We start from the raw sequence: 9814 nt of genomic DNA, 5'->3' as shown, positions 1-9814 counted from the left end.
TCTCAGGGTTCACACCTGGTTAAGATTTTTGATTTCTTCCAGCACTATGAACACTATCCAGTAATAATGAAGCTTCCAGTTGATTTCTCATGGTCTGTGTCTCAAGTACATGGTATGAACAGGAATAGGAACATTCTTCCTAAGGAAGAGAAAGCCCTAAATTTTGAAGGATATTGAAATTGTTCATAATTGTGTTCAACTTATTTCTTAACTTTTAAATACCTAATATTCCCCATATTCTAGTACTCAGGTGAAAAACATAGTCACTCAAATCTGAGAACATCTAATAAAGTAAGAGTAAAGGGGAAAGTATGATATCACAATTAGAAATGACAGTATTGGAATACACAATATGATGGAGTAAAAACTAATTTTATAAAGATGGCATGAAAATATTCTGAGAAAGAGAAAAATGTGGAATTTGTCATGAAATATACATTTTAAATTTAAATATATCTATTTTTTTTGAAATTTGAGTAAATTTAAATCAGTTCCCATTTTCTCCATACTGTCTCCATCCCTTAACATGTTCAGAACATGATTTCTTTCTATTTAATGTCCAATATTTCTTAATATACTGATACACACACACACACACACACTTTCTTAAATATATAAATACAACCTCCAATCCATAAAGTGATCCAGTGTTATTTTTATGTATATGGTATTAATGTTGACTAATTGGTATGTGATGACCAATTAGGATGTTTTTACCCAGAGAAGACTATTTCTCCCAATATTAGCATTCATTGGCTGTCTGCATTTTTTTTTTTTGTCTATGATTGACAACTCGTTAGATTCACCACTTCCATGTTAGCATCTCTATCATAATCATCCATCAGGTTTTTGTTTTTGTTGTTCTCAAGTACCTTTGGTTGAAAAGCTGAGGACAATCTAATGTTCTAGGAGGGCACATAGTTGAATGAGGAATTTGTTAAGGTTGAGAAACAAAAGCAAAACATCTCAATTACAATTAGTTAACATGCCTTTCTTGCTAGGACTGGTTGATGGCCAAAGGTGGTGATTAATTCCTTACACACTGTTCTGCCCACAGTCTCCTTATTAAAAAAAATAATAATATTGAGAAGTGGCTTTGCACACTAAAGATTTAAAGCACAGATGACTGTTTTTAATATTTAAAAGTATATATATATATATATATATATATATATATATATGTATATGTTACATATTGATCCCAGTTCCCTCTCCCTCCCTCCCATTCCTCCCGACCCATTCCCTGCCAACTACACAGGGAGGCTGATGCCTTCCAGGAGAGATCACCAAAATCTGTTAAGTCGTTTGGAGAAGGGTCTAGGCCCTCCCTCCAGCTTCTAGGTTAAGGGAGTATCCCTCCATGGGGATGTGTACTCAAGGTCCTTTTGTGCACCAGGAATATATCCTGGTCCCTTAAACTGCTCAGTCATTCTAGCTGAGACCCATATTGAGGGGAGCCTGAGTCAGTCCCATGCTGGATTCCCAGCTATTAGTATGGGGGGCCAGTTAGCTCCACTTTGTTCAGGTCAGCTGTCTCTATGAGTTTCTGCAACCTGGTCTTGTCCTCTCCCTCTGCATCTGGATTCTAGTTTGACTCAGTGTTTAGTTATGGGTGTTTGCTTCTGTTTCCAACACAGGGCTCCATGATGGTATAGTTAATTGTTGATCTCACTATCTGGGAAGGGCATTTATGGTAGCCTTTCCACTGTTGCTCAAATTGTTAGTAGGTAGCAGTCTTGTAGGTCTCTAGACCTTTCTTTAGGTTCAGTTTTCTCTTCAAACCAATAATGGGTCCCTCTTTTATGTTCATTCTCTTTCTCTAGGGGTAAATTTTAACCAGTAAGCATCTGTGCAATGGAAGACAGTTGAGAGGGTAATGCACTTAAATGCTAACTTAAGACTTGGGTTTGCAAAAAGAACAGAGTGGTAGTTACAGGGAATGTAAGCTACTGTTATGCAACCTCTACAGAAGAAAACTGAGGACAGGTATTGTTTGGAAACTGTGAGGACATTGGTGTAGGATGCCAATTTTCTGATTTAAAAATTAGTTCTGAAAATTAAGTCCTGTATTGTCTACTCATGATATGAAAATAAGGCAAACAGCAAAAATTCAGATGTCGCTCAAACACACACACAAACACACACACACACACACACACACACACACACACACATACGAAAGCAAGTATAATAAAAGGCATTTGCTATCCATTTACTTTTTTAATATATGAGGCAAGAATTATAAGACACTTTTGGCATTAGAACATGTTAGTCAACAGAAATATGATTTCATCTTGAAGGGCCCATGACAATAGAATGGGACTCCAGATGGGACAATACAGAAGTTGCACACCACACCATTAATGGCTGCTTGCTGTGTGGAGGCTACAAGCTCCTTCCTGTGCAGGTAGCAAAATCAGCCTGTAGCAAGCTAGCCTCTCCCGAGGAAGGTGCAAAGTTCAGTCTGATTTGTGGCAATTCCTCCTGTGACGGTGATACGTTGAAGACTGCCGGAAACTGTGGTTACACTTGGAGCAGTTGTAGGGCTTCTCTCCTGTGTGAATCCTCTCGTGCGCTAGGAGATTGGTTTTATGGCTAAAAGATCTCCCACATGTGTTACATGCGAAAGGTTTCATTCCTTCATGGGTGACTGAATGGACATTTAGGTCCGAGAGGTTATAGAAGCCCTTGTGACACTTGTTACAAAAAAAGGACCTCTCCTTTTTGTGCCTTCTCTGGTGAACTGAAAGTATTGAAGGGTACTTGAAACTTCTGGGACATTGGTCACATTTATATGTCTTTGGCACTCCGTGGAGTCTCTCTTGGTGAACCTCACATGTGCGGTTGGCCTCACACTTCTGACAGTGTTCAATCTGTTCTGGCCTCTTGATAATCTCTGCTTCCACATGTTCCATGGGATCCATAGTCTCTGATTTTAGTTCCTCCTTGGGGACAGCTTCAGAAGACGATGCCCTCTGAGAAACTTCATGGTACCTGGGAGAGTCTTGATGTGAACTTCTGGAATCCCAAGGGATTCCATCAGAGACACTTCCTTGCTCTGGTTCAGGACATTTCTCCTTAAGAATAATGAAAATGGAATCCATTTCATTTCCAGGACTACTATCGCTGCTATTTTCTTTGCAAAGGTTTAGAGGATTGTTGTAGCCATCTTCAATGTGTTCACATCCTGTGCAAACAAGACAGTCTATGAAAGCGTGCCCAAGAAGGGGTCGCCACCCAACACCCCTCTTCTGTGCACCTTCCTGATACTCACTTGTTGCTAATAAAGTGTTGGGGGACATCTGTAAGTGTGATCCTGCAATCTCTTGTGTTGATACTGTTGATGACTGAAGTGATTTCAGAAGCGTGATTACTTCACTCAACGCCATATGTGCAGGGAAGAGTCCTTCCTCTCCCTGCATAGACACATGGACCTGTAAAAAAAAAAAAAGCCAGATAATCAAGGTCATTGAATCTAGTGATTACAGAAATGCTTCCTTCCAACTCATTGTATAGGATAACTGGGCTGTGTGTTAGCTCATTTGTCTATGTCTCTCCTCTCTCGTAGGGTTATCCTAACATTCACAAGTTATGTTAGCTCAAAGAAATATTCTCACTGTATTTGCAACTGTTGAGTCATTTTTCCCAAGGAAAGGGGGAGATTGGGTTTCCCTGGTGTCTGGCCAAAACGATTACCTCAAATGATCAATACATTGACTGATGAGAGATGAGGTCTGTCCAATCTGAAAAATGGGGCCTTCACCTCTAATATTTGTTCTCATGATTCCAAAGATTGTCCCCATCACAGCCAAGCTAGGGTAACTATGACAAAATGCGTGGCTTAAAGAAAGACACCAAGGCAGTATAGGAGAAATCAAGAAGGGAGACTGGAGATTGGGAGAGACAAAAGAGCCTGCCTGTGGCTCTCCCTTATCTTCTTTACTTGAAGTGAGTTGTCTGCTCGAATACACTTTGTTCTGTTTAACAGGAAGATAAGAATTGTATTGCTAGTGTTTCTTTGTGTTGCTGTAATCTGTAGTTCCTTGTTTCCACTTTTTCTGTGACGCTGACTATCTGTGGCTACCGCCCTGTGCCCAGACGCCCCTCCCTCTATACTGTCGCTATATTCTTTCTGATACTCTAGATGAAGCTCCTAATTAAGCATTCAGCCTCGGATTAGTCATGCTACTTACTGGAATCTTTGGGATGTCTACCATAATTTTGTACTCGGTGGCATTTTGCTATTCTGACTCTGGATTGGCGATTTAACTTTCTGCTTTCATGTTCAGCAATCTTGGATTTTTCACTCAATTATCTGAGCATCTCCCATTCTCAACTCTCAGCCCTTAGTATGTCAGCGGTCCCTATACCTACAACTGTTCATTAACTTTGTTGCGTGCGTGGGCTTTATTTACAGTTTGTGTTGTCTAATTTTTGTTGTTAGCTGTAACAACCACCACCACTAGCTTATGATACCCTTGAATCATAGCTGTATTACTTAGCTGATTTGGTTACATACTATAGAGTCCATTAACACGACTCACACATGACTGAAACACTTCAAACACATACAACATTTCCACATAAACACACTGCCTCTGCTGTTGAGAGCACGACTGGAAATTGTGGCAGCATTTTAATGGGGGACTCGTTCCTATCATGATATGAAAATCAGATCAGAGGAGTCAAATGCGGAATAAAGGAAAGTGTGAAACTCTAACTAGTGTATAGAGGGAGACCTCAAATAAACAGCAGGGTGAAGTAGCAGACAACACTAAGAACACACTTGAAAAGCAGAGGTAACAGCACTGATATCCACACCACAGCCTGCGGGGACACGTTTGTCCCCAAGCCGGGTTGTGCTGCCCCAGTGTCCTTTCCACACCATTCTCCTATGAAATTCCCCCAACCCTAACCCCCACTCGCAGGGAGCAAGAGAGACACACTCCTGCCATACACGTGGAGGAAGGGATGAGCATCTAAGCTCCTGGTAGGACAGAGGTGCTCTCAGTGACAAGGCCCACAGAGTGCACTCCAGTGAGTGCTCTAAAACATCTGCAGCAGCACTACTGGCTGCCCATCCTCCTCCTCCTTGATCCCTACCTAAACATCCCCTGTTGCATCAGAAACTAATGGATACATATTCCCTCAATACACCTGGTGAAGAAAGCACATCAGAGTCACAGGACCACATTTACCTGGAGGGAGAGCAACCCCTGGAGCCACAGGCCCCATCTGAACCTGTTTAAGGAGGAGAGACCCAGAGGCACAGGCTCAAACTGTACCAATCAGAGGAAGAGAAGGGTAGCTGGTGGTCCAAGAATACAGTCAACAGCGTAAAGAGTAAATGGTAGACACAGAAACTAGTGGGGATATAACGGCAACGGCAGACCATCGCAACACAGATGAAGCAGAAATAAAGGATATTAAAATAACCTCATAAACACGAGAGATGTCATTAAGGAGTAAATGTGATTTTCCCATAAAGGTATGGAAGAAAGCACAAACAAAAACTTCAAAGAAACAAATCATAAAGAAACTAAGAAAGCCAAGAGAACCAAGAAAAAATGAACAAGTGTAGGACTAAGAGCAAGACTTGGAAATGCAAATAGAGGCACTGGAGAAATCACCAAATGAGGGGATGCTCAAAATGGGAAATCTGGTTAAACAAAGAGCGACTTCACATGCAAGCACAACAAATAGAATGCAAAGGATGGAAGACAGGGTCTCGGGCATGATAATACAATAGAGGATATAATTTCATCAGAGAAAGAAAATGTTAAATACACCCTCCGGGATATCTGAGACACCATAAAAGGACCAAACATAAGAATAATAGGGAAAGAAGAAAGAGAAGAATTCCTGCTCAGATACACAGAAAAGATATCCAAAAAAATCAAATCAGAAAACTTTCCTAACATAAAAAAGATAAGTGGACGAAGGTACAAGAAGGCTGAAGCAAAACGCAAAGAAGACCCTTCACCGTATACAATCAATACATTACACATACAGACTGAAAAAGGAATACTAATCGTAGTAGCAAAGGAAAATGGACAAGTAATATTTACAGAAGATCTATCAAACTTCACCAGTCTCCTAATGGATACTGCAAAAGCCAGAAGGTCCTGAAACTTAGTGTTCTACGGGTATTCTCATACCACGCATGCCAGCCCCTACTACTATTTACACCAAGTCTTTCAACCACCTTAGACAGAATACAATATATCCCATGACAAAACCAAATTCAAACAATATCTATTCACAAATCCAACCCTACAGAAAGTACTTGAAGGAAAATTCCCACAGAAGGAAACCAGTAGCTCCCACAAATACATAGGCAACAGACACCCTCACACCAGCAAATCCCAAAAGAGGGAAACACACAAACACTACCACCACCATAAACATTCATTATTAGTATGTCCTAATAGCAATGGTCTCAACCTATAAAGGGTATCAGAAAGGGAAGAAACCCAGGACCAATCGTTCTGCTTCATAAAAGGCACACACCACTCTCAAACAAGAGATTACTTTAGAGAAAAGGGTTGAGAAAATTTTTTGAATGAAATGGACTTAAGAGAAAAATAGGTGTGGTTTTGTCCTGTATGGCCCACTGCTCTGTGTGAGCTTTGGGTCAGAGTGTGGGTCCAACACCGCCTCCAGCTACTTGGAACTTCTTGAGTTGGCTCTGAAACCCCTGGCTTTAAAATTAGAATTCCACAGCCATGCTAAGTGTAGAAAGCCTAGGTAGGTATTCATGGAAATTGAACAACATTCAACTGAATCATCTCTGGGTCAAGGAAGAAACAAAAAAGACATTAAAGACATCTGAGAATTCAACAAAAATGAATGAAACATGCCCAAACTTATGGGACTACTTATGAAAGAAAGTAGTGCTAAGAGGAAATTTCACAGCACTAAGTTCCTACATAAAGAACACTGAGAACTCTTTACAATAGTGACCAACAGCACACCGGAAAACAGAAAGAAAGAAGCAAACCCACCCAGGAATAGTAGACACCAGGAAATAATCAAAGCAAGGGCTGATATCAATACGGAGGAAGAGCACTACAAGGAATCAATGAACATAGTGGTGTCACCTACAGTGAGCTCAAGCTCTTCTATAAAACTGTAGTCATGAAAACAGTTTGGTATTGATTTAAAAACAGAGGTATACAAATGGAATCAAATTGAATGCCTGGTATTAATGCACACACCTACAAACACCTGTTCTTTGAAAAAGATCAAAATGATGTAATGAAAAATAGGAATCATATTATTCAGTGATGGCATAATTGCCCGTTGAAAGGTTGAAGAATGCAAATAGGTAGTTATCTTTCCTTGGGCACGAAATCCAAGTTCAAGTGGATCAACATAAATCCAGGCACAATGAAACTGTTATAAAAACAGGTGGGAAGGAGCCTCGAAAGGATTGGCACTGGAGACCACTTACTACATGTAACAGTAGCGGCACAGACTCAGCACCAATCAATCCTTGGAACCTCCTGAAACTGAGACATTTCTGTAGGCAAACATATGCTCAGTGAGACAAAAATGGAAGCTTAGAGTATAGGCAAACTTGTTCACAGGGCCCATATCTAACTGAGGGTTGACCGCCAAGATACAGAGAACAAAAGAAGGGAGACACCAAATAACCCAATTAGAAGACAGAGTACAGATCTAAACGGAGAATTCTCAACAGAAGACCTTTGAGGAAGGGCTCTACATCACCAACCATCACTGAAATGTACAATAACATGAGTCTGAGATACCTATTAGCCCATCAGAATGGATAGCACCAAAATTTACAGATAATTGCTTATGTTAGAGAGGATGTAGAGAAGGTGAAACCTCCTCCATTTATGGTTGGAGGGTACATTTCTACAGCCACTTTGGAAATCAGAATGTCCGTTGCTCAGAAAACTGGGAACCAATCTGCCAAAAGATGCAGCAATACCACTCTTGGGCTTATTTCCAAATGATATTCAATGATAACACCAAGTCATTTCCTCAATTACATTAATAGCAACATGAATTGTAATTGCTAGAACCTGGAAAGTTCTAAATGTGGTACATTCACACAATGTAGAACTAATCAGCATTTAAAAACAATGATATCATGAAATTCCCTGGCAAATGGAAAGAACTAGGATAAACCATCCTCATCTGGGTAACTCATATACAGAGAAGGAAAGAAGGTATGTATTCACTCACAAGTTGATATTATATGTAAAACGAACAATATCCAGGCAACGATCCACAACTCCAGAGAAGTAAGGTAAAAGCAAAGCTACCCTTAAAAAAATAAAAAATAAAAAATAAAAAATAAAAATGAAAGAAAGAGGGAAAGACAGAAGAGGGGCCCCAGAAGAGAAAATAGTTAAGATCTCCTGGGTAAACTGGGAAGGGTGGTGGAAGGAAGGGAATGGGGATGGGAACATGAGGGAACAAGAACTAGTTTCTAGGAGAATAGAAGGGGAGGACCGTGACAGATATCTTGGTACAGAGAGCCATTAAATGGTTCGGGTGAAACCTGGGGCTGGAGAAGTTCTTGGAAATCTACAAGGATGACTCCAGCTAAAACTGCAATCAGTAGGGGACAGGGAGTCTGAATGGGGCGTCCCCTTCATACAGATTATTTACTACGCTAGTTGTCATCATAGAAGGTACATCCAGCAACTGATGGAAGAAGATTCGCTGAGCCACAGCAAAGCACTGGGCTGAGCTCTGGAGATGAGTCGAAGTGAGGGAGGAGGGATGATTTGAATGCTGGTGTGTGTGTGTGTGTGTGTGTGTGTGTGTGTGTGTGTGTGTGTGTGTGGTGGGGGGCTCACAGAGACGATGGACCTGAGCTAGATAGAGCTTAGGGAGAATGGACTGTCAATTTGGGATCCCCCATGAGTGTGAACTAGAACCCACTTTCACTTTATAGACGGGGTATCTCAATGACATGGAACAGATAATCGAGAAATCCATTCCCCAATAGGATCTCTAGTTTCTGCCTTCCCAGTTCTGAGATCACGGGCATGTTCTGAGAGGGAGGAGGGAGGATTTCAAATGTGTGCTGAGATTCCGACTCAGTTCTCATGACTCAAATGTGAGCACCTCCCTAAAAGAGACATCTTGGAATCCCACACTTTCTCTGCTAATCCAGCAAAGGAGTGTGTCAAGTGTTTCTCCCAGTCTCTCTGCCACTGTGCAAATTCATTAAATATAATCATGAGGATTATGCAAGTCATGGGATCCTTTCTCTTTTATTCCCATGAATTTAGAGAGGTTGAAAAGCTCAATTTGGAATATTTTGGTGTGGCCATATACCATCGCAGATAAAATAACTAAAACTTCCTACTTTCCCACACATAAAAATAACTGTCTTGATTACTGACTTAACTGCCCCGCCCCCCTCGGTACTCACCATGTCTGGAGGCTTCAAGCAGTCATCCGTTAAACCCTCCATGAATCTCCCCATGTTTCTGCCACTTGCTTCCCACTTCTCTTTCATGGCAGTCTTGTCCTTGTGGTGCCCAGTTTTCAGAAACTGTTCTAAAACAAGCTGGGCAATCATCTGCTCCTTGGTCTGCTTCTCTGGCTGCAGCCAGGAGGTGAACATTTCCCAGAGGTTTTGTAACTCCTGCTTTGCACAGGAGGAGCAATTGCCTTGTGTGGGAATGTTGAGTTCAGACATTGCGAACTTAGAGGTGTCTTCTTCCTGGTGCACAGAAGAATCTTTGGTTGGTATAAAGTCCATGTTTTTTAAAACATGGTCATTTTCTTGTGTATTGGTCTTAAGTGATTCTCTGTGCTGAGAAGCCAT

General features: G+C 41.0%; 1 protein-coding gene across 1 annotated transcript; it reads right to left on the bottom strand.

Moving 5' to 3' along the window:
• Positions 1–2459: 2459 nt before the first annotated feature.
• On the bottom strand, positions 2460–9814 carry LOC127238460 (zinc finger and SCAN domain containing protein 4C-like). The gene is made up of 2 exons (XM_051207079.1): positions 9416–9814; positions 2460–3434 (listed from the first exon to the last, which is right to left on the bottom strand). The coding sequence occupies exons 1-2, from the start codon at positions 9812–9814 to the stop codon at positions 2460–2462; spliced, it is 1374 nt and encodes a 457-aa protein (XP_051063036.1).

The sequence above is a fragment of the Phodopus roborovskii genome, unplaced genomic scaffold, assembly GCF_943737965.1.
Source record: "Phodopus roborovskii unplaced genomic scaffold, PHOROB, whole genome shotgun sequence".
Taxonomy (NCBI): Eukaryota; Metazoa; Chordata; class Mammalia; order Rodentia; family Cricetidae; genus Phodopus; species Phodopus roborovskii.
This window is presented reverse-complemented; position numbering and strand designations above follow the sequence as displayed.